This window comes from Nansenia antarctica (genome assembly GCF_963989245.1).
Source record: "Nansenia antarctica genome assembly, chromosome: 9".
NCBI lineage: Eukaryota > Metazoa > Chordata > Actinopteri > Argentiniformes > Microstomatidae > Nansenia > Nansenia antarctica.
The window spans coordinates 32888319-32912625 of NC_137679.1; the positions used below are offsets into that span (position 1 = coordinate 32888319).

At 46.2% G+C, this 24307-nt stretch overlaps 2 protein-coding genes across 2 annotated transcripts in view; one reads left to right on the top strand and one right to left on the bottom strand.

The window, feature by feature from the left end:
- Nucleotides 1–6884, bottom strand: part of saxo2 (stabilizer of axonemal microtubules 2) — a gene marked incomplete at both ends in the record, with an annotated part of 7294 nt that extends 410 nt beyond the window's left edge. Inside the window, 7 exons of the mRNA XM_080539708.1 lie at nucleotides 205–326; nucleotides 811–930; nucleotides 2886–3110; nucleotides 4063–4424; nucleotides 4906–5108; nucleotides 5774–5953; nucleotides 6847–6884. Of these exons, the coding sequence (XP_080395834.1) occupies nucleotides 205–326; nucleotides 811–930; nucleotides 2886–3110; nucleotides 4063–4424; nucleotides 4906–5108; nucleotides 5774–5953; nucleotides 6847–6884 (1250 nt within the window). The remainder of the gene's footprint in view (nucleotides 1–204; nucleotides 327–810; nucleotides 931–2885; nucleotides 3111–4062; nucleotides 4425–4905; nucleotides 5109–5773; nucleotides 5954–6846) is intronic.
- Nucleotides 6885–7655: 771 nt separating this feature from the next.
- The window catches only part of efl1 (elongation factor like GTPase 1), a gene marked incomplete at its 5' end in the record, with an annotated part of 72505 nt that continues 55853 nt past the window's right edge, over nucleotides 7656–24307 (top strand). The window contains 11 exons of the mRNA XM_080539403.1: nucleotides 7656–7746; nucleotides 7985–8052; nucleotides 8243–8327; nucleotides 8770–8903; nucleotides 11876–12013; nucleotides 12362–12615; nucleotides 14966–15089; nucleotides 18484–18563; nucleotides 19028–19164; nucleotides 19680–19802; nucleotides 21076–21175. Of these exons, the coding sequence (XP_080395529.1) occupies nucleotides 7656–7746; nucleotides 7985–8052; nucleotides 8243–8327; nucleotides 8770–8903; nucleotides 11876–12013; nucleotides 12362–12615; nucleotides 14966–15089; nucleotides 18484–18563; nucleotides 19028–19164; nucleotides 19680–19802; nucleotides 21076–21175 (1334 nt within the window). The remainder of the gene's footprint in view (nucleotides 7747–7984; nucleotides 8053–8242; nucleotides 8328–8769; nucleotides 8904–11875; nucleotides 12014–12361; nucleotides 12616–14965; nucleotides 15090–18483; nucleotides 18564–19027; nucleotides 19165–19679; nucleotides 19803–21075; nucleotides 21176–24307) is intronic.

Genomic DNA, 24307 nt, shown 5'->3' on the forward strand with positions numbered 1-24307 from the left:
ACCAATGGAGGCAAGCTACCATGCAAGGCGCCGGCCCGCTCACTGGGAGCAATTTTGGGGTTCAGTGTCTTGCCCAAGGACACTTCGACATGTGGCCTGCCGGGGCTCGAACCGCCAATTTGCCAACCATGCGATCATTAGACGCCGGCTCTACCTCCTGCACCACAGCTGCCCACAACCATTGTGCAGTTTTAGTGAGTGTACCTCTTGGGGGTAAACTCTGTGCTGTACATGGTCCCGGCCTCCATGGGGGCCTCTGTCCTCATGGGTGCGTTGGCGGGCTTGAAGCTCACACTGGGCTGCAGCTCATGGGCTGTGAAGTGGGCCTTGAGAATAGAATACAACAGAATAACTTGATTGACAATTGGATGGAAGTTTAAGAACAAGAACACAACAGTGACATAATACACCGATGAGCCAAAACACTATGACCACTGACAGGTGAAGTGAATAACATTGATTTAATTATCTTGTTACAATGGCACCTGTCAAGGGGGGGGGATATATTAGGCAGCAAGTGAACAGTCAGTTCTTGAAGTTGATGTGTGTGGATGCAGGAGCAATGAGCAGGAGTAAACACCTGAACGACTTTGACAAGGGCCAAATTGTTATGGCCAGACGACTGGGTCAGAGCATTTCTGAAACAGCAAGGTTTGTGGGGTACTCCCGGTCAGCAGTGGTGAGTACCTACCAACAGTGGTTTGAATAGGGACAAACCACAAACCGGCGACAGGGTGTTGGGCTCATCGATGCGCAAGCATATTAGGCATAATACCAACAGCATCAGGTGGTCATAATGATAATAATCACCCTGAAGGTGGTGAGGTCGTCCATCCTCCCGGTTGCTTTCTGCATCTCCCCAGGCTTCTTGATCAGGCCTTGTCGCTTAGCAACCCAGGGCTGGAAGTCGTCCCGCATGGTGGTGCAGCCCTGCCAGAAGATACGCAAACATTAGCATGGACTCATGGAGGACCATACACTACTCTATCTCTATGAGGGACCGAACACTACTCTATCTCTATGGTATACATACACAGGCCTACAGAACCAGGCCTATAGAACCAGACCTACAGTACCAGACCTACAGAACCAGGCCTATAGAACCAGGCCTATAGAACCAGGCCTATAGAACCAGACCTACAGAACCAGACCTACAGAACCAGGCCTATAGAACCAGACCTACAGTACCAGACCTACAGTACCAGACCTACAGAACCAGACCTATAGAACCAGACCTAAAGTACCACAGACCTACAGAACCAGACCTACAGTACCAGACCTACAGAACCAGACCTACAGAACCAGACCTAAAGTACCAGACCTACAGAACCAGACCTACAGTACCAGACCTACAGTACCAGACCTACAGCACCAGACCTACAGAACCAGACCTACAGAACCAGACCTACAGTACCAGGCCTATAGAACCAGACCTACAGTACCAGACCTACAGTACCAGACCTACAGAACCAGACCTACAGAACCAGACCTACAGTACCAGACCTACAGTACCAGGCCTACAGAACCAGACCTACAGTACCAGACCTACAGTACCAGACCTACAGAACCACAGACCTACAGTACCAGACCTACAGTACCAGACCTACAGAACCAGGCCTACAGTACCAGACCTACAGAACCAGGCCTATAGAACCAGACCTACAGTACCAGAACTACAGAACCAGACCTACAGAACCAGACCTATAGAACCAGACCTACAGTACCAGACCTACAGAACCAGAACTACAGAACCAGACCTACAGAACCAGACCTATAGAACCAGACCTACAGTACCAGACCTACAGAACCAGACCTACAGTACCAGACCTACAGAACCAGACCTACAGAACCAGACCTACAGAACCAGACCTACAGAACCAGACCTACAGTACCAGACCTACAGTACCAGACCTACAGAACCAGACCTACAGAACCAGACCTACAGAACCAGACCTACAGTACCAGACCTACAGAACCAGACCTACAGAACCAGACCTACAGAACCAGACCTACAGTACCAGACCTACAGTACCAGACCTACAGAACCAGACCAACAGTACCAGACCTACAGAACCAGACCTACAGTACCAGACCTACAGTACCAGACCTACAGAACCAGACCTACAGTACCAGACCTACAGAACCAGACCAACAGTACCAGACCTACAGTACCAGACCTACAGAACCAGACCTACAGCACCAGACCTACAGAACCAGACCTACAGAACCAGACCTACAGAACCAGGCCTATAGAACCAGACCTACAGTACCAGACCTACAGTACCAGACCTACAGAACCAGACCTACAGAACCAGACCAACAGTACCAGACCTATAGAACCAGACCTACAGTACCAGACCTATAGAACCAGACCTACAGTACCAGACCTACAGTACCAGACCTACAGTACCAGACCTACAGAACCAGACCTACAGAACCAGACCTACAGAACCAGACCAACAGTACCAGACCTACAGTACCAGACCAACAGTACCAGACCTACAGAACCAGACCAACAGTACCAGACCTACAGTACCAGACCTACAGTACCAGACCTACAGTACCAGACCAACAGTACCAGACCTACAGTACCAGACCTACAGTACCAGACCTACAGAACCAGGCCTACAGAACCAGACCTACAGTACCAGACCTACAGAACCAGACCTACAGAACCAGACCTACAGAACCAGACCTACAGTACCAGACCTACAGAACCAGACCTACAGTACCAGACCTACAGAACCAGGCCTATAGAACCAGACCTACAGAACCAGACCTACAGAACCAGACCTACAGTACCAGACCTACAGTACCAGACCTACAGTACCAGACCTACAGTACCAGGTCTACAGTACCAGACCTACAGTCTCAGGCCTACATACCTGGAAGGGAACGGAGGACTTGGCGGGCCGTGAGAAAGGCTTGGCGGAGTGGTAGGGCTCTATGTTGTGTTTGACGTAGGCTGAGGCCGAGGTGGTGCTGAGGTCCATGTGCTCCGTGGGGCTGACGTACTCCAGGGACTTGTGAAGCTGAGGCAGGCTGACCGGCCACTGCTGGAAACGCTCCTTAAACTCTGTACTGCTCTGGAACGGCACGTCAGACGCCACCTGGGAGGAGGGTTGGATAGAATCGAAAACAGTAGAATACAATAGAACCTTGTAGAATGGGTAATAGAAGACAATAGAATAGAATAGAAGGCCAGAGATACTGTACTTCTCTAGTAACATTCTAGACAGTGACATCACACATTGTATTCTGTTCAAACTGACGCTATAAGAAATAATACATTACATTTATATAGCGCTTTCTCGTGGACTCAAAGCATGTCCAAAAATATGAAGGAATTCATATAAAGATGTGGAGGGCATGCAGCGTCTGGCCTGTACAGTAGTGGAGAGTGGATGATGGGATGATTGAAGACCGGCTGGCATCAATCATGTCATCGTCCACTCTCCACCACAGTCCTGTAGCTCTCTCTGCAGGCCAGACGTCGCACGCTCCCCACAAAAGAATTAAGAGGACAGTCACAGAGCATACATAACGTTACAGCCCTATACATTGAAAGCCTATCGGAACAGGTGAGTTTTTAGCGAGGTCTGTAAAGGACAGGGTTCCTACAAGTTTCAACAAGACCTTTTTAGACCTCTTTGGATATCATTTTAGACCTTTCGTGACACCATATGATAGCTTTTTGTCACCCTCGAGGTGATGAAATTAGGGATTTCACAGCCATACAGACAAAAAAGGCATTTTTTTGGTTCCAGCTTGATTCATTTCCACGTAAATAAATGTGGTCGAACTGATTTCCTTGCAGGATCTAATTTTTAAGACCTAGCACCTCATTTTTAGACCGAATAACTGTCAAATGTAAGACCTTTTTAGGCCTTATAAATTGGATTGCTGGATTTTAGACTTTAAGGCTTTTTAAGACCAGCGCGGGAACCCTGATACATAACGTTACAGCCCTATACATTGAAAGCCTACCGGAACAGGTGAGGTCTGTAAAAGAGTCAACACTGTCAGCAGCTCTAACAAGTGTATTGTGGACATGTGCTGTACCTTAGCAGGGTCAGGCTTGCAGCTCCTGGGCAGCTGTCCTGGCAGGCCCTGGTAGTCCCTCCTGCTGGTGGTGAGGTCCTGGAGGGGCTGGCTGCTGCGCCTGTACGGCTCCCGGGGCTTCACGTAGCGAGCCTCCACGGGGTGGGCCACGTAGGACTCCCGGTGGCTGGTCACGCAATCGAAGGGGACGTCACACAACTGGGGGATAGGGGGGGGTTTGAAGCTCTCTCGGAGGGCCAGGCCCCGGGGGACGTAGTCGTCCTGGAACGTGGTCGAACCGCCGAACTTGGCTGAGGAAGGGTGGTAGTTCGGTTCTGGTTTGGTGAGCGCCCTCTTGCTGATCTCCCACTGTCGGTAGTCATCTGGAAGACAACGTCAACAACTTGATTGTAGTCTTCTAACTAAAAACCCATCTTTTTAATATGGCCTTTAAATGACTAAATAATTACATTCTGATTATATAATGATTGGAGCACTTTGACCTGCAATGTTTGCAGGAAAAGCGCTACACAAACAAAAAAAAAATGTTATTATTATTATTATTATTATTATTGTAGCGAATGGTGGGGTAGAGTAGCTTGCCGTAAGCGGGTAACGAGCTCACAACCTTACGCTTACCAACCGGCTACGCTAACCACAACACACAAGAGAGTTAACTCCCTTGGTGGAGCTGCTAACTAGCAGGCCTCATACAGGGTCGTTAAACTATTGTCACCATTGTGTACATACCGTGTCACTTGACCATTATGGCCAGCTTTGATTTAGTTAAAAAAAAATAAAACACATGTATTCATGTATAATATTCACATGTTATAAGGTAATTCAACCTGTTCCATTACACACCTGTGTAGGTGGGCACTGTGTCCAGTTTGCCTGCCCCTGCATGCGCTCTCTCTCTGGGTCTGGACGGGATCTGGGGCTGGATCTCGTAAGGGTTGAAGTCCTGGTTGTAGGTGGTGCCCAGGTCTATGGTCCCTGGCTTAGGCAGGTACTCAGCCTGCTGACGACCAGGGCGCCTAGTCACCTGGTAGGGGATGAAGTCCGTTCTGGAGCAGAGGAAAAGAGACAGAGACAGAACCGCCAAGGAGGAAACATGGTTGAACAACACAGTCCTTGTGCCTTGAATGGCCTCAGAAAGTCAACCCTGTAGGGCCCGTTTCCTGGACCTAGATTAAGCTATGTCCTCCCTAGACTAAAATGCACTTTCAATAGAGATTCCTTTGTACAGTACAAGTGGTCCGGTGAACCATTGAGATCCTTTTGTCAACAGACAGCAACACTTCCAACCCCACAGCTTATCCCTGAATAGTAGTTCATACAGAGTAGTGTGTGACTACAAGGATAACGATGTGAGTTGAGATTGTCCATATGTTTGATCTAAATGTGTTTATTATTATCTGTGTTTATTACACGGAGTAGATTGTCCTACAAAGACACTTAGATTTAGATGTAGTAATCTAAAAATGTATTAGACCCCCCTATACTTTCTTTTATTTCTTTTTTTGTTTATTTTAATTTTACTACTCAATCTTTTCAGTTTGTAAAGCGTCTTTGAGGGTCTAGAAAACCGCTATATAAGTCTAATGTATTATTATTATTAATAATAATATTACATCTTACTGCACTGATATGTATTATGATGAATGTGTGTAGTTGACATCTTGAATTATGTGTGTTATCTTGAGTGATACAGCGTGTCTGAGGTGATTACTTGAACGTGGTAGTTCCATCCATTCTGCCCCGGTCCCCATAGTCCACAGACGGGGGCTTCAGGCTCTTGGGGGGGCTGCAGCCCCCGTAGGCAGGGTACTTCTCTGTGTACTCCGTCAGGACGCACGCCTTGTTGGCCTTCCCATACAGAGCAGTGGGCCGGTGGGGGCAGCGGTGGCGTCTGGGGGGAGGCAGGAACTGGGTTGATCAGACTGGCTTTGTGTTAGTCTGAATAGCGACCGGCAGTGTGACGTCAGAACCACCCGTGCCCGTCTCTCCTGAGCCTTCTGTTTAGCTTCTGTTTGAAAGGCTCTGTACGACAACTTACATCTGTCTGTGTCTGACTAGGGACTGTACCTTACAAGGACTCAAATGAAGTCTGTCACACTATCAGGATCTGATGTATTTCAATGTTTTACATTATTATTATTATTATTATTATTATTATTATTATTATGATGGATGGTGTGGTTATGATTATGATGATGATTATTATAGACCTATTCATTGGAATTCATGTTAGTGTTGTGTGAGGCTCTAACAATAACATTATTGGCTAACTTACAGCAGTTTCCATGTGTGACCTTTCAAATTGGATGAATGCCATTAAAACAGACTATTTTCAACAATGCCTTGCACTTTGCATAGCTTCTTCAGATCAATAGAAAGAAATGGAATAGCCTAAGTTTGTTGTCCTGTGTAACCAAGGGCCCTGCCTGATCTTTGCTCATGTTAGGTTAGGGAGTGTCTGTGATGCAGGAGATAATGGCATCAACTACAGCTGTTAGTTACTTTCTACAGGTGATTGATTTTACAAGCAGCAGCATTAATCAGGATACTGTATTGGGTGATGATGTGTATAGTCCAAATAGCCTACTTAAAGTTGGTGACACCACCACCACCACCACCACCACCACCACTGCCGTTTTAAGTTCTATTGTGACACTGCCAATCATGAGTGAGTTAATTATCTAAGCAATGAATTATTCAAAATGTGATTGCTGCTTCACCTTATTGACTGACAACCTCTTGACAGCCTGAATCAATAGTCAAAAATAAATCAAGACAGCTTACCCACAGCTACAAATCTCGCATATGCATAGCCGTGTCATGTTGTCTCATATGCTGCGAGATGTTCGTGTCCGTGTCCCAGGCGAAGCCACAGACAGACACTGCCCACTTATTATTCGCGCGAAACTATGCAGTTCTGTTTCTATGGAAGCAAGGCGTGTCCAAGCAACCGCTCTTAGCGTCCTTAGCAACGACGTAGTCCACTGCGTAGGTGAGAGGGCGGAGCCAACGTAATACGGAAACTTCCGGGATAACAGCGTGAGTTGAGTTTGTCCACATGGTTGATCTAAATGTGTTACTTCTTGTATCATACTACTGATATGTATTATGATAAATGTATGTAGTTTACGTCTTGAATGATGTGTGGAGTGTGTTATTTTGAGTTACATAGCGGAGTTGGCTTGCTAAATATGGTTGTCTTTTTGTATGACTAGCTTCTAGCTCATGTTTGACAGCCACTACGCTGTTTGGCAAAGTTCACCTGTCAACCTCAGGAACACGCTAGCCAAATGACAGTTCCCTTGCAGGATTATTTTACAGAGATAGCCAGGTAGCTTATGTATACACTCCTACTTGCGGTCCTGTGAACTAGTACTTGTGCATGGTAGCACATGTCCCCTTCCCTTTTGTTACCATTGTTGTTTCCATTCGGAATATAGTGTATGGCTCGCTACTAAACATAACTAGAATCAGCTGTCTTCTTCTGAAGCAGCTATTAATTGTGACCATAAACACAAGAACTACATCTCTGCTCTGGAGGATATCAATCAACTCTGACCACTTGTTTTTGTGCAACTCCAAGACAGTCAAGCATGGGGCTCTCACATTTAGATAAGATCATCTCACTGCAGAAGAACCCCTCCAACATCAGGAATCTGTGTATTCTGGCCCATGTCGATCACGGTAGGTTCCACTGGGTTAATTTGACTATTCACGGAATAATTTATCTCTTTAAATGGTTTGTCTGAATAAATTTGTCTTTCAATGTTTGCCCCCTCACTTGCTATTTGTTTATACACCCTGTTGTACTGTTGCACTTTTGTTTTACTCCCACTTAAATCTATCACACTGTACAGGTGCATGAATATAGATTAGTATAAGAAGCTTTTGAGTTTCACAGCAACAACTGTGTATTTTGCAGGGAAAACGACTCTGGCTGATTGCTTAGTAGCCAGCAATGGAATCATATCAAGTCGCTTGGCCGGAAAGGTTTGTGTGTTTTATGTCATACAATCATTCATCTGTTAATAAGGTTAAGGCAGCCCTTACTGCCTGTTGATATTTGAGTCATCCCTAAGTCGTTGGGTCTTTTGAAAGGAGCTATATAAATTAAAGTTATTATTATTATTATCCCGAAGTTATGTAACCACATGTTGTTGTCATTGTTGTTTTTAATCAGCTGAGGTACCTAGACAGCAGGGAGGATGAGCAGATCAGAGGGATAACCATGAAATCCAGTGCTATCTCTCTACACTACACATCTGGTAAGACATCACAGGCCTCCTCTTCATAGACCTACACTGTTCTCCATGATATAGACCATTTGTTCTGCCTAACGCCTGGGTCACACCAGATCCCTCTCCCTCAGCAGCGCGTGTGTGTGTTTCATTTCGGAGCCCATGTTAGCAGGTTAGAGCAGCCCACACAGCCCACTTGAGCCACACGTTTCACGCTGTGTGGCCGCTGTAACCTGTTAACATGGGCGCCTGAATGACGCACACGAGCTGCTGAGGTAGAGGTGTCTGGTGTGGCCCAGGCTTAAGATGAGGGTGTAGAAGGAGGTATTGGAACAATGTAGTGTATGGGCATTTATGTTTCTCTCTGCAGAGTTTATCACCTAAGTGTAATGTGGTGTGCATATGTCGACGTATGACAGAGTGAATGTCAGCGATCTCACCTGACTGATGTCTGTCTCTGGTCTCACAGGAGAGAAGGACTACCTGATGAACCTGATCGACTCTCCTGGTCACGTGGACTTCTCCTCCGAGGTGTCCACGGCTGTCAGACTGTGTGATGGAGCCATCGTCATCGTGGATGCTGTGGAGGGAGTCTGCCCGCAGGTTCAGTTCATTCTCCTGGGTTCTAGCTCTGTGATTGATTGCTTTTACTGTGAAAAATGACCGTACCCAGGTTAAGTCCAGGACACTCTGTGTCCAGAGCTCAACATTAAGGCTTGTACGCTTGTCCGGGACAAGTACGTTTTATGTTCGGACAAGTGGACTTCCTCCTGCAAGTCAAAACAAAGAGAAAAAGAAATCAATCAATATGTATTAATATCCACAAAAAATGTATTCCTCTTTCAGTTGCCTGATCGGAAAAGTAATAAATGTTTTAACGAGCTATGCCGCACCTCATTCTCGCTGCCTATGAGGCGGCGTAGCTTGTATCAGAAATTCTAATGCTATTGTGTGCGCGTGACCGTTAATAACATTACTGCCCGCAAAAGTGCCAACCTTCTTGACTGCGAAGTTTGCTTGTAGACATTTTAAGTCCGTGGTGAAAGAAACCGACACGTTACTCAAGCCAACAAGCAAGATGTTCCTTCAAACACCTAAAACTGGCCAGGTGCCAGGAAAAGCGGGAAACGCCAAATGTCATCGGACAAAACACCAGCCCCATTGCCGTTGTTCTGCCAATGTAGCTGCCTTGTCAATGTATGCTGCCTTGTCAATGCCTTGTCATTGTATGCTGCCATGTTAATGTATGCTGCCTTGTCAATGTATGCTGCCATGTCAATGTATGCTGCCATGTCAATGTAGCTGCCTTATCAATGTATGCTGCCTTGTCAATATAGCTGCCATGTCAATGTAGCTGCCTTGTCAATGTATGCTGCCTTGTTAATGTAGCTGCCTTGTCAATGTAGCTGCCTTGTCAATGTAGCTGCCTTGTCAATGTAGCTGCCTTGTCAATGTAGCTGCCTTGTCAATGTATGCTGCCTTGTCAATGTATGCTGCCTTGTCAATGTAGCTGCCTTGTCAATGTATGCTGCCTTGTCAATGTAGCTGCCTTGTCAATGTAGCTGCCATGTCAATGTATGCTGCCATGTCAATGTATGCTGCCATGTCAATGTAGCTGCCTTATCAATGTATGCTGCCCTGTCAATATAGCTGCCATGTCAATGTAGCTGCCTTGTCAATGTATGCTGCCTTGTTAATGTAGCTGCCTTGTCAATATAGCTGCCTTGTCAATGTAGCTGCCTTGTCAATGTAGCTGCCTTGTCAATGTAGCTGCCTTGTCAATGTATGCTGCCTTGTCAATGTAGCTGCCTTGTCAATGTAGCTGCCTTGTCAATGTATGCTGCCTTGTCAATGTAGCTGCCTTGTCAATGTAGCTGCCTTGTCAATGTATGCTGCCTTGTCAATGTAACTGCCTTGTCAATGTATGCTGCCTTGTCAATGTAGCTGCCTTGTCAATGTAGCTGCCTTGTCAATATAGCTGCCTTGTCAATATAGCTGCCTTGTCAATGTAGCTGCCTTGTCAATGTAGCTGCCTTGTCAATGTATGCTGCCTTGTCAATGTATGCTGCCTTGTCAATGTAGCTGTCTTGTCAATATAGCTGCGTTGTCAATGTATGCTGCCTTATCAATGTATGCTGCCTTGTCAATGTATGCTGCCTTGTCAATGTATGCTGCCTTGTCAATGTATGCTGTCTTGTCAATATAGCTGCCTTGTCAATGTATGCTGCCTTGTCAATGTATGCTGCCTTATCAATGTATGCTGCCTTGTCAATATATCTGCCTTGTCAATGTATGCTGCCTTGTCAATGTAGCTGCCATGTCAATGTATGCTGCCTTGTCAATGTAGCTGCCTTGTCAATATAGCTGCCTTGTCAATGTATGCTGCCTTGTCAATGTAGCTGCCTTGTCAATATAGCTGCCTTGTCAATGTATGCTGCCTTACATTGACAAGGCAGGGTGGTGGGTGGGGTTGTCAAAGTCTCATCCAAGTCAATGTCTGCTGCCTTGTCAATGTATGCTGCCTTGTCAATGTATGCTGCCTTGTCAATGTATGCTGCCTTGTCAATGTATGCTGCCATGTCAATGTATGCTGCCTTGTCAATGTATGCTGCCATGTCAATATATGCAGCCATGTCAATGTAGCTGCCTTGTCAATGTAGCTGCCTTGTCAATGTAGCTGCCTTGTCAATGTAGCTGCCTTGTCAATGTATGCTGCCTTGTCAATGTATGCTGCCTTGTCAATGTAGCTGCCTTGTCAATGTATGCTGCCTCTCAATGTATGCTGCCTCTCAATGTACGCTGCCTTGTCAATGTATGCTGCCTTATCAATGTATGCTGCCTTATCAATGTAGCTGCCTTGTCAATGTAGCTGCCTTGTCAATGTATGCTGGTATAAGGTATAAATGTCATACCAAATGAAAGAAGGAAGTCTTGGGCACATATTTTGTATTGATTATATCTTCATATCTTATTTCAGTACAGAGCTGTAGACCGTTAAATAGACCGTGTGCATTTGTGACATTTGCCCCATCAGCGGATAAATTGTTACACTATGTCTGGCAAGTTGTCACATTGGATTATCAACAAATAAGAACACAACTAATTAATTGTGAATATTGATTATAATTTCAAATTAAATAACTCAAAATTAAAACATTCAAGCCTAGAGAATCTGGCAAATCATGCCTTTGAATCAAAACATTAATGCGGTCATGACCGCTTTACTTTAAACTTTGAAATCGAACGTTCTCTGGCGTGCACGTAGAGCTACAGTAATTGTTGGAATTGGAATGTAGTGTAATGTATTACTGGCTTGTAGTGTGTTAGTAGACATACACACACACTCGCGTCGTCATATTTGGACAAGTAACTTGAGCTCTCGGACAAGTAAAAGATAAGTTCACTTGTCTGAAGGAACGCAAATGAAAAAGGAATGAAAAAGCTTAATGTCAAGCCCTGGTGTAATTTTAATGGTGCCACCCTTTGCTAACATGAGACTGTTGATTCCTTTATTGTTGTTACTTACTGCGTGTGCGTGTGTGTGTGTGCGCGCACGTCTCCGTCTCTGTCTGCAGACTCAGGCTGTGCTGCGTCAGGCCTGGCTGGAGAACATCAGGCCTGTTCTGGTCATCAATAAGATGGACCGACTGATCGTAGAGCTGAAACTCACCTCCCAGGAGGCCTACACACACCTACAGAAGATACTAGGACAGGTGAGTGGCCTACACACACATACAGAAGATACTAGAACAGGTGAGTGGCCTACACACACCTACAGAAGATACTAGAACAGGGGAATCCTCAATCCAGCTGGAGTTCCACTGCACATTACATTAGCATCTTCACCAGATTTAGAGATTAGAGTGTGTGTTCATAATTATTTTACAACAGTTGTGTCTAATGATGAGTGACAGTTTATTCTTGCTGGGGTCGGACTTGTTGTTGTAGCTACTAACATTGGTTTGAGTGTCGAGTGAACATTCCAAATGCTTTAATGTAATAAAACAGTACTGGGAACCACCCTGACATGTTGCTTTATGTCATTTCTTTTCTCCCTAAAGCTGAACGCGGTGACAGGGTCTCTGTTTACATCCAAAGTGCTCGAGGAGCGAGCTGAGAAGGAGGAGAGGAAAGAGAAAGAGAAGAAGGAGGAGAAGGACGGTGAGAGCCCAGAGGAGGTGGTGGAGAGTCCTGGGGGAGAGCAGGTGTACGACTGGAGCGCCGGCCTGGAGGAGACGGACGACTCGGACCTCTACTTCTCGCCAGACCAAGGCAACGTGGTCTTCGCCAGCGCCATAGATGGGTGGGGCTTCAGGTACGTCATGTCTTCTATCGTGGTCCTCTGTGGCTCAGTCGGTAGAGCACGGTGATAACAACGCTTAGGTTGTGGTTTTCGGTTCCCACCGGGACTATATATGCAGAAAGATGTATGCACTCACTGCAATGTACGTCGCTTTGGATAAAAGAGTCAGCTAAATGGTGTATATAATATTATCATGGGTGCAAACTTGTCACCTTTCTGCTAAATTAACCGTTTTTACCTCAAAAAAGGTCATCCATGTGAATCGTGTAGATCTGCCAAAAAATAATAATTGGGTGGGGTGGTCAAAGTCTCATCCAAGTCAGATGATATGCGAGCTAACTAATCTTCCTGTCTGCTAAACTCCGCTGCTGTTGAAATCACTTTTAGCTTCAGAAAGCTAGGTACGATTCCAGACAGCGTGGATAACACAGTCACAGTAAACTGTTTTTGAAGTAATTCTGCAGGTGTTATGTTCAGGGCTGCTACTTACACTCTCATCATTGTTAGACCACCGTTAGTGCTAGCGCTATCCATTTAGCACCATTAGTGCTAGCGCTATCCATTTCGCACCATTAGTGCTAGCGCTATCCATTTAGCACCTTTAGTGCTAGCTCCGTTGACTGCATGTTGTGTGTATACAGCAACATCTTCCAAATGCAAATGCCACACCTGGAATCAACTCAGACCTTTTACCTGCTTAATTGATAAAGAAATAATGAAGGAATAGCCCATACTGGCCCATGAAACAGCTTTTGAGTCAATTGTCCAATTACTTTTGGTCCCTTGAAAAAGAGGGAGCTACATATTAAAGAGCTGTAATTCCTAAACCCTTCCTTCAATTTGGATGTGAATACCCTTACCCTAAAGCTGAGAGTCTGCACTTTAAGCCCATATTCATTATATAACTGTAACTTGAAGATGTTTCGGTAAACAGCTAAAATTTAAAAAAATCTGTCTGTGTCCAAATATACAGTATATGGACCTCCATCAACTCTCTCAGGTGTTCAGGTGGCCCTGCGTCCTCTTTTTTTCCCTGCCTTTACATTTACATTTTACATTTTTGGCGTTTAGCAGACGCCTTATTCCAAAGCGACTCACAATCAATACTTTTGACGAAGTAAGCGAATCATCGATCAATCCTGTCGTAGCAGGAAAAGTAATTTAGCTCAGGCCAGCGGCCATTGGCGGTCGTCGTGCCTTGAAGTAATCACTGATGTAACTCAATGGATAGGTTAAAGCAAGGGTTCACATTGTATAGCTTTCACCGATCCAGTCAAGTCAGATCAATAGTTTCTCTTGAGGGAGCGATGCATTTTTAAAGTTCAAACAGGGCTTTTGTTAATTTTGTGGCACAGCTGAAATGCTGGTGTTTTTAGAATGTCCACTAGGTGGGGCTGTTCCCTTACAGTTCACAATCCGCTGCTTTGCATTGAAACCTGTTTCATTACCCAAAGTAACCATGTATCAGTCTCTAAACTCTAGCTTTTCTCATCCTTGTTAGTGGAAACAGTGAAAACAGTCTGCTAATAATACAATACAGTACAGTAAAAAAAAAATGAGAATGTTCTAACCTTCAAATCACCCCAGTGAGTCATTTAATAACATACTTCTCCAAGCTATAGTGCAGTTACATAATGTCTACATACAAGGCTGTGCAATATAGGTAACTACGTACATGAGAGAAAACGATGGGGACATGAACACCTAGCTCTGACTAACAGCTGTGGCGTTGGAATCACTTGGATCTATAAATAAACCAATCATGTCACAACCAAGGTCTGTTATTCAGTGAAAGACAAGTCTTCCTCTCAGCGACTGAACACACAAATGAGGGGATATCAAGTTAGAAACAACCACAACACATTTCTGTGTGTGTACACAGATTCATTCCAATGATGTGTGTACCCGTTTTGAGGAGCGAACACTTAACGAAAAACATTGCTGCTGAAAACAGTATAATACATCGACAGTAGCAATAGAGGTCTCAATGCACCCCATTGTCGGTTGAAGGCCTCTGCAGTTATTAAAGATAGTTGGGGCGGCGGCCTGTTTGCCTTAGTCAGCCTATAGTCGCTTGTCAAACAGGGGTGAGAGTTGATAGGGATAGGCAACACAGTTAGCGCAATGTTGTTGAAGGCTGAACCAGTCAGGCTGCCCGGGCTAATCGCCTAAATGACTGAGGGATGTTTGCCTTTGGTCCTCTGTGGCTCAGTCGGTAGAGCACAACGCTAACAACGCTTAGGTTGTGGGTTTGATTCCCACTGGGACCATATGTACTAAAAAATGTATGCACTCACTGCAATGGAGTGGATTTGGATAAGTCAGCTAAATAGAATATCTACTTTGTATGTTTTATTTGCAGTATCCAGCAGTTCGCCCATATCTACAGCCAGAAGATGGGCGTGAGGACACAGGTGCTGCTCAAAACCCTCTGGGGAGATTTCTACCTCAACGCTAAAGCCAAGAAGATCATGAAGGGGGCTCAGGTAACCTCACATGTCTGTGTTAATACCGTAAAACGCCCAATAAACCTCATATCTCCAAAAGAGCATGTCTCTAATAAACACCGGGTCAGGTCCAAATAAATTGTTTACAGGTCATTCTCTGTTGATACTAGCAGATGATTAATGCGACGCATTTGGCGGCAGTCTTGTGTGGAAACGATCAAAGATTAACATCTATCAAAGATAAATCAGGGTCTGATTGATTTATTGTAGGCTAATAATGCGGAGGTGGATATTTGTTCTTGGTCGGCTACGACATTTTGGTAGTCCTCTGTTAGAGCAATCCAGCAATCCGATTTACAAGGCCTAAAAAGGGCCCAAGTTTCAGCTACTAGGTCTAAAAAATGAGGTGCTAGGTCTAACATTTTTTATTAGCTTGTCCTGCAAGGAAATCAGTCCGACCACATCTATTTATGTGGAAATTAATCAAGCTGGTACCAAATAAATGCCAATTCGCTGCCCCCGGGAGAAATTATTGGCAAACGAAGCTACAGCAGGATGGCAAAAAGCTATAGTTGTGAATAGGTCTAAAATTCTATTCAAAGAGGTCTAAAAAAGGTCTGAAAAGGTCTTAGATTTGACTTGTTGAAACGTGTAGGAACCCTGATATATGTTATTATATGTTCAGCTCTGTTTGAGCAGCAGTTGGGCAGCAGCGGAGGAGGTAGCAACAACAATGCTACAACAATTGCGCTGGGAGCGCTCCCTGGTCAAAGCAAACAACCTCCCAGGCTTCAGACTTTTTTTGTTGCTTTTATTGCATCCAAGTACAGGTACACGAGTCCAATTCTTTGGCTTAGGTTCTTCAACATTGGCATTGCAGCAAGATACAAAATCACAATAATAGAATAAGTCAAATAAACAAAGTAAGTAATAATAAAGTAGAATAAAGTAATAAAGTGATGGTAGTCGTACCAGCGGGACCAGTCGTACTGTAGTAGAATCAGTAGTGCAAAATGCTGTACAATATAATGAAATGCAATATAATAATAATAATCATAATAATACATTAGATAGTGCTTTTCTAGACACTCAAAGACGCTTTACAAACTGAAAAGATCGATTAGTAATAATAAAAGACACAAAAAGGTTACGGTAGTGCTGGGGACACATGGGAAGGGGAGGGGGAGAGGGTTAACTGGTGAAGGCAAGCTCGAAGAGGTGGGTTTTGAGGGCCTGTTTACATGTTGGGAGGGTGTTGGCATAATATGATACAATATGCAATATAATACAGATAACTGTCAGATTTTGCATTTCAATCTGTACCATGTCTTCTCACATTGTCTCCCTTGTGGCCTACACGTAGACAGTGTGCGTGCCAGAGTGGACGGCCACACGCAGCGAGAGGCAGAGCGGTGCGGTACACTGATCCATCTGTTGTTTGCGCTATCACCTTTCATATGTCCGACACCTACAGCGTCCATTCTGAGCGTCTCTCTCTCCCCCGGTCTGACAGTCACAGCTCGGTTTGGGGGGGGTGACTGTATGGGACCTGTTCCTCTCACCTCGCCACACGCCAGCCCACGCGTGTCTCGCGGCTCTCGCGCTCCGCGGCGCGTCTCATCCTCCTGAGGGTGGTCTCGTAGGTAGCTGCCGGCAGTGTGGCGGAGCTGACAGACGCATATTAAGTTGTCACCGGAGACGTGTCAGTGTTGGTTTAGAGTTGGGTTAGTGGGCCTGTCTCTCTCGCTCTCCCTCACTCTCTCTCTCTCTCTCTCTCTCTCTCTCTCTCTCTCTCTCTCTCTCTCTCTCTCATGTACTCTTGCTCTTTGTTTCTCTCTCTCTCCCCCATTTTTCTCTGTCCCTCCCTCCCTGCATACCAAGGGTCTATTACATGTTATGACAGTAATAATCTTTCATGTTCCCGTCTCAGTGGTGCAGTGCCGTTTATGACATTAATGAATGCAGAGTGTGTGGCCGGTGAGATGGTAATGGACTCCACTCTAACCACTAGAGCTGTCTGTGCAGCATCAGTAGCTCGCTGACTCAGAATCTGAAGCAAGTCTATTGTTACATCCCATTATACAAGTATAAGAGAGTAAAGTTTGTAGGCTTTGGTTCCTCGACATCACAGACGAAAATGGCAATAGTTATAAAAGAAAAACAGTAAGGCAATACATTCCAATATAATACATTCTTAGCTCTTCAACCCTTCCTGTGTGTCATTTGTCTAAACCAGCCAACAATGTTCAGGCATACCCACAGGCAGGCAGGCATCCCAGGTGTCCCCGCTCTCAGACTGATCAATGATCTGAACAATCGTCAGACCAAATCTATCAATTACCTTTCCTCCCCTCCTCCATCTCCTCCATAGACAGACGGATGACTGTGTCTGCCTGGGTGCAGAACAGGTTCATCACACGCACCCACGCACCCACGCACCCACACACACACACACACACACACACACACACACACACACACACACACACACACACAACCTCTCCCATTGACCCCCAGTCTATAGAAAGTGAATAACAAACCTTTTGAGTGTATTTGTTTAGGCAGTGCTTGCAGGAGAGAACGGAGGACATACAGCATAGTCTGCTACGGGAGCCATAGAGGGTCATATTCAACCGTGTCCTACATTCACTGATAGTGACAGTGACAGTGACAGTGAATGTAGGACACACTAGAGAAGCAAGGCGTTTACTGAAGCTAAAAGGCTGGACGGGTTGGCCTTTGCGCTTTGGAGTGCGTGTGTGTGTATGTGCATGCGTGCACGTGGTGTAACACATCCATCTTTGTAACCTCAGCCTCATATCAACCCAACCATAATATCAACCATAATACCTGTCTGCCCACAGCTGCCCACAGCTACCCACTGTCCCCCCCTCTCTCTGGGACCCTGAACCCTTTTAGCTCCCCTCTCCACACAGCGTGGAGGTTTTTTTTCAAGATATTTTAGTTGGACCGCTACTTTTCTACCATACCATGCAAAGCACTTTGAATGATGGGAAAAACTCAGAAATTATGCAATCCATTATCGTCCGACCATGATTCGGTCAAGTACACTTATCCCTTTGTCTCAGTTGCCAGTTTTTTCATCATCTGTTTTCCTCTCTCTCTCCCTCTCTACCCCACCTCTCTCTCTCCCTCTCCCTCTCTCTCCCTCTCTCTCTCCCTCTCTCTCTCTCTCTCTCTCTCTCTCTCTCCCTCTCCCTCTCTCTCTCTCTCCCTCTCTCTCCCTCTCTACCCCACCTCTCTCTCTCCCTCTCTCTCTCCCTCTCTCTCTCTCCCTCTCTCTCTCTCTCTCTCCCTCTCTACCCCACCTCTCCCTCTCTCTCTCCCTCTCTCTCTCTCTCCCTCTCTCTCTCTCTCTCTCTCTCTCTCTCTCTCTCTCCCTCTCTCTCTCCCTCTCTCCCTCCCTCTCCAGGCCAAAGGCAAGAAGCCCCTCTTCGTTCAGCTTGTCCTGGACAACATCTGGAGTTTGTACGATGCTGTCGTCATTAGAAGGTATGTGGCTACATTTACATTTGGTTAGTCTGCCTTGCCTTTGTCCAAAGCAACTCACAACAAACATATTTGTCTAAGTAAGTGAATCATCTATCCATCAGTGATGGCAGGGAAAAGTAATCTATGCTTGGGCCAGGAGCCCATGGCAGTCATAATGCAAGAAGAAGGAAGAATTAAGTATTTATTTAGTTTTTGTTAAGTTTTTAATACATAGCATGAAAATGATTGATGTATATGAATTTATCCTGTCAAGTCAGGACAAATCCTTGGACCTTGATGTAACATTGTAGCAGGGGAGGCCGGGGGAGGTCACACATGTCTGATACCATTCCTCATTCCATCCCATGCATTACAATGAGCCCGTTCTACGATTTCTACCTCCCCCTTAGCTTAGCTAATGTGGTTTAGCATGTGTCACTTTATGGCATTGTTTGATATCACACTCTGTCCCCCGGTGCGCTCAGAGACAAGGAGAAGGTGGAGAAGATGGTGACCTCGTTGGGGGTCAAGGTGATGGCCAGAGACCTGCGCCACTCTGACCCCAAAGTCCTCCTCTCGGCCATCTGCAGCCAGTGGCTACCAGTCTCACAGGCCGTGCTCTGTATCCTCCCCCTGTCTGTCTGTCTGTCTGTCCTGTCTGTCTGTCTGTCTGTCTGTTTGTTTGTTTGTCTGTCCTGTCTATCCTGTCTGTCTGTCTGTCTGTCTATCCTGTCTGTCTGTCCGTCCGTCCGTCCGTCAGTATTTTCTAAATGTATGATGGTGTTGAACGGTATTTTTTGTTTTTTAATAATTGAAATTCTAAATATGTTAAATGAGTATGCCTACCTCGACTCAATGCATAGCTCACTATAACTCAGTCAACACATGAAGCTGTTCTTGTGCATCTTCAGACAGTCACATCATTTGAGAGGCCCACGCACAATGCCCTTACCTGTCTGTCACCAGAGCCATGTCACAGCGGTGAATCATACCGGTATAACAAAACAGATGGTATACTGCCCACCCAGCCTCCAGCTCTGTGTCTGTGTGTCTGAGTGTGTCTGTGCATGCGTTTGTCTCTCTGTGTGTGTGTGTGTGTGTGTGTGTGTTCTCTAAAGTTCCTTAGCGTTCCTCCAGCCATGGTGTGTGAGAAGCTGCCCAGTCCGTCAGACATGGCAGCAGAGAGGGTGGAGAGGCTGATGAGTGTGGGGGCGAGGACGTTCGACACACTGCCGAAACAGACCCAGGAGCTGAAGAGAGGTGAGACACACACACACACACACACACACACACACACACACACACACACACACACACACACACACGTATGCACACGGTGCACTCATATACAAATCACACAGAGCTGAAAAACATCCACACTCCAGCCTTTCTCGCGTCAGTATTTGACTAGGTGATTTAAAAGTACCGACCCACCCGCCGCCACTGACCCAACCCTCTCACCGCCGTGGTCACCGTGGTAACCTCAACAAGGGCAGGATAATTTTTTTGTATTTAATGGGGGGGCCCAGGACGGGGGTAGTGGTGGCTTAGTGGATAGTGAGTTGGACAGGTGATCAGAAGGTCACAGTGTGCCCTTGAGTACGGCACTTGGGTCTCTAAATTCTAAATCGCTTTGGATAAAAAGTGTTTTTTGGGGGGTTAAAATGTAATGTAATGTAGGACAGGACAGGGTAGGGTGAGTTGGTCCAGGTCTGGAGGCAGGAAGCCCTCCTGGACCGTTGCTCTCTCGTCCACCTGGCCACAGCCCTGCTGTCATGTCGAGCTTTTATGAAGGTCTTTATGGTTCCTGAAAACGTGTTACTTTACGAGACCTGCAAGTAATTCCCTCCTCCGCGCCAGAGTCAAAAGGGCTTTCGCAGGCTGCCTGGCCAGGGTAAGAGGTGTTGGCAGGTTGTGTGTGTGTCTCTCTTTCTCCTCTCTGTCTCTTTCTCTCCTCTTTCTCTTTCTCTCTCTCTCTCTCTCTCTCTCTCCTCTCTCTCTCTCTCTCTCTTTCTCCTCTCTCTCCTCTCTCTCTCTCTCTCTCCCTCTCTCCTCTCTCTCTCTCCTCTCTCTCTCTCTCTCTCCCTCTCTCCTCTCTCTCTCTCTCTCCTCTCTCTCTCTCTCTCCTCTCTCTCTCTCTCTCCTCTTTCTCTCTCTCTCCCTCCCTCCCTCCTCCCTCCTCAGGCCTGATGCGTATTAGATCAGGTGTATGACTGAGCTGAGTGCTGACATGTTTCTGTTAACTAACTGCGTGTGAGATCAGAGTCCAGGGTCGCTGATGCAGCCGGGCCGCAGCCCGCGAGATACGTGGGTGGGCAGACAGTTGTCAGTCAAGTCGCTCTGACTAGAGGAGTGAACGTCTCCTTTTAAGTGTCCCATGTGTGATGTCAATGTCAAAGCGTTTTATCATTCATATTCCAGACCCATATTTATTTTTATTGGGTCCAATAAATGTGTTTAATGACTACGTACGGTATGTCTCTATGGTGTTCTGTCGTTTGTGTGTGTGTGTGTGTGTGTGTGTGTGTACCAGCATTCCTGCAGTGTTCCAGCGAGGAGACCGCTCCGGTCATCGTATTTGTGTCCAAGATGTTCGCTGTCGACGCCAAGTCTCTGCCACAGAACAAACAGAGGTAAAGGAATCCAAAGTGTGTTGTGTGTCTGTGTGTGTGTCTGTGTGTGTGTGTCTGTGTGTGTGTCTGTGTGTGTCTGTGTGTGTCTGTGTGTGTGTGCGTACGTGCGTACGTACGTATGTGCGTGTGTGTGCATGTGCACGTGCACCTACTTTCGCAACCAGCCAGCTCTTCGGTCTCAGAACAATCCCGAGAACAGACACTAGATGGCGCTCCTGTCCCGTCTACGTCCCGCCCCCCCCCCCCCATGACCTAGCGCTGAGGTCACCACTCACCCGTCAACAGCGTGAGTGATCAAGGTGTGGACCGACAGAGGTCTTTGTCCCAGTGACCCTGAGAACATCACCGATCCTCTGCCGTCCGCGAGGAAAAAAAAGCTCTAAATCAGCTCTCCTCCTCCTCTCTCATCCCCTGCTTTCTATCCGATCCTTATTTCCACCCAGCGCTCCCCTCCTTTAAATAAACTGGGGGTTAAACCACCAAACCTCCAGGCCAGGATATGAATGATGGATAGATCAAGCGCCTCCGTCTGATCTCCCCCTCATGTGAGGAACCTGAACGCTGCCTTTCAAACGGTTTGCCGAGGAGTGCTCCTTCTCCCAGTGTCGGCCTCATCAATCTCCCCTCTGTCCTCGGGCCTTTGTGATGCTGGGAGGTCAGGTCAGAGTGGCAACATCCTTATGTGATTACCAGCAGAACAAAGAGGGAAGGGGATGACACACTGCGGAGTGGAGCACACCAACACCAAACAGTTGCTCATTGGAAACAGATGCTCACAGGAAACTGGGCTAATGGCGGGCCACCATTACGGCTCCCGCTCTCGCCTGTGGAGCGTCTGTGTGTGTGTGTGTGTGTGTGTGTGTCTGTATGTGTGTATGTGTGTATGTGTGTATGTGTGTATGTGTGTATGTGTGTGTGTGTGTGTGTGTGTGTGTGTGTGTGTGTGTGTGTGTGTGCGCGTGTGCGTGTGTGCGTGCATGTCATGAATAGGCTGGATGGATAACTCACTATAACACTGTAAAGTAGTTTTACTTTGTGATTTTTGTGTTACATTTTCACGACCTTTCGGAGCGACTGCGAGTCACACCTTGGTAAGAGCGTCTGGTAAATGAATACAATGTGAACATAAAGTATGCTGGACTGCTCTCCAACGAGAGGAGGAAAGGCGTCTTTTAAGTAAAAAAGACATTATACTTCCCCTCAACAATAGATTACAGTTGTTCTCAACCATAGAAATTCATTACAGTTGAATCTCTGAAACCTTTGTGATGGAAGCTATATCACTTCCCTAGTCTTGGCAGTTAGCTTCGCTCTCCTTGTTGAACAGAGTTGCCGTAACCGATTAAACTACCATGCTGGTTGTTGACATTACCGTGACACGGCGTACAACTGTGTTTGTTGTTATACCAAGCAATAAGTCTATGCATTATTCATGAAACAAAACAGTGAGCGATCGCGTCAATGCGTTTACTTGTTGAAAAAGTATTTTTTGTTAAAAGTTATGTCAGGACATGAGTTCAAAAATAGATTGAAATCTGTTTACCAAATTGACATAATTATAATCAGAGTGAGTAATTAATTCTCACAGTCAGCAGAAGAGTCTACTCTCACAGCAGCGTCTCCTGTACCAAGGTAATTTGCGAGAGTAGAGAGTAGAGAGTAGAGAGTAGAGAGTAGAGAGTAGAGAGTAGAGAGTAGAGAGCAGAGAGCAGAGAGCAGAGAGCAGAGAGCAGAGAGCAGAGAGTAGAGAGTAGAGAGTAGAGAGTAGAGAGTAGAGAGTAGAGAGTAGAGAGTAGAGAGTAGAGAGTAGAGAGTAGAGAGTAGAGAGCAGAGAGCAGAGAGCAGAGAGCAGAGAGCAGAGAGCAGAGAGCAGAGAGCAGAGAGCAGAGAGCAGAGAGCAGAGAGCAGAGAGTAGGCAGAACCAATGGATTTTCCAAAATTACGCCTCACCAAACTTCATGCATTTGGGGTGGCTGTTGGCCTGTGGTTCTCTCCCTCCTCTCTCTCTCTCTCTCTCTCTCTCTCTCTCTCTCTCTCTGTATCCTCTTCTCTTTGTCTCTCTCTCTCTCTCTCTCTCTCCCTCTCTCTCTCTCTCTCTCTCTCTCTCTCTCTCTCTGTATCCTCTTCTCTTTGTCTCTCTCACTCTCTCTCTCTCTGTATCCTCTTCTCTCTCTCTCTCTCTCTCTCTCTCTCTCTCTCTCTCTCTCTCTCTCTCTCTCTCTCTCTCTCTCTCTCTCTCTGTACCCTCTTCTGTCTGACTGTAGCAATTCGCTACCTGACTTTGCAGACGACCATAGATACAGGGGGTCATTTCTGAATTCCATGTGTTGCAGACGGGAGTGTCTGCAATTATTATCTTTGCTTTCTCGGGATTGGAACCTTGTTTTCGGGGGGGGGGGGGGGGGGGGGTGGGGGGGGTCTTGAGCCATGGTGCCATACCCATGATGCACCTGCCCATCCTCGGCCCGGCGGCTGCACCGTCCATACTGTCCATACTGATTCTCCGAAATTCGAGCCAGACCCAACCCCCGTAGTCCCGTCCGATTGGAGCAGAATCAAAGCTCTCCAGCCGGACCACAGCCTCTCCACACATGTCGAATAACCAACTCCAGCCCCGCCAAGACAGTCAGGTGGCCCGAATAGCCTGTGGAACAAAATAGTTCATGTAAAATGTTTGCATAACAATTTGTTTCTAATAAGCCCAATTTTTCAATGTTTTATTTTGTGGATTCTAGTTGGAAACAGGCCTTACTGTTAGGAGGCCTCTGTTCAGATGGGAATCAGGAATGTTGTGGTTTTTGTTTTGCTACTCCTTTGAATCAATACTGGCAGATATACTGGAGTTGTTATAGAGGGGAGAGAGCAGAGAGAGAGAGAGAGAGAGAGTAGTTACAGAGAGGAGAAAGAGAGAGAGGGGCAGATAGATAGATAGATAGATAGATAGATAGAGCAGAGAGCTAGATAGAAGTTGTTCCAGAGAGGAGAGAGCAGGCAAGGAGAGTGTGCCAACAGAACCAGAACATGTCCACGCCCAGTTGTTATCTTCTGGTTCTGCAGAAGCCAGAGGCATGGAGGAGCCAGAGGCAGGATGCCATTGAGTAGCATCTGAAGCCTTTTATTCTCCTGTTCTGC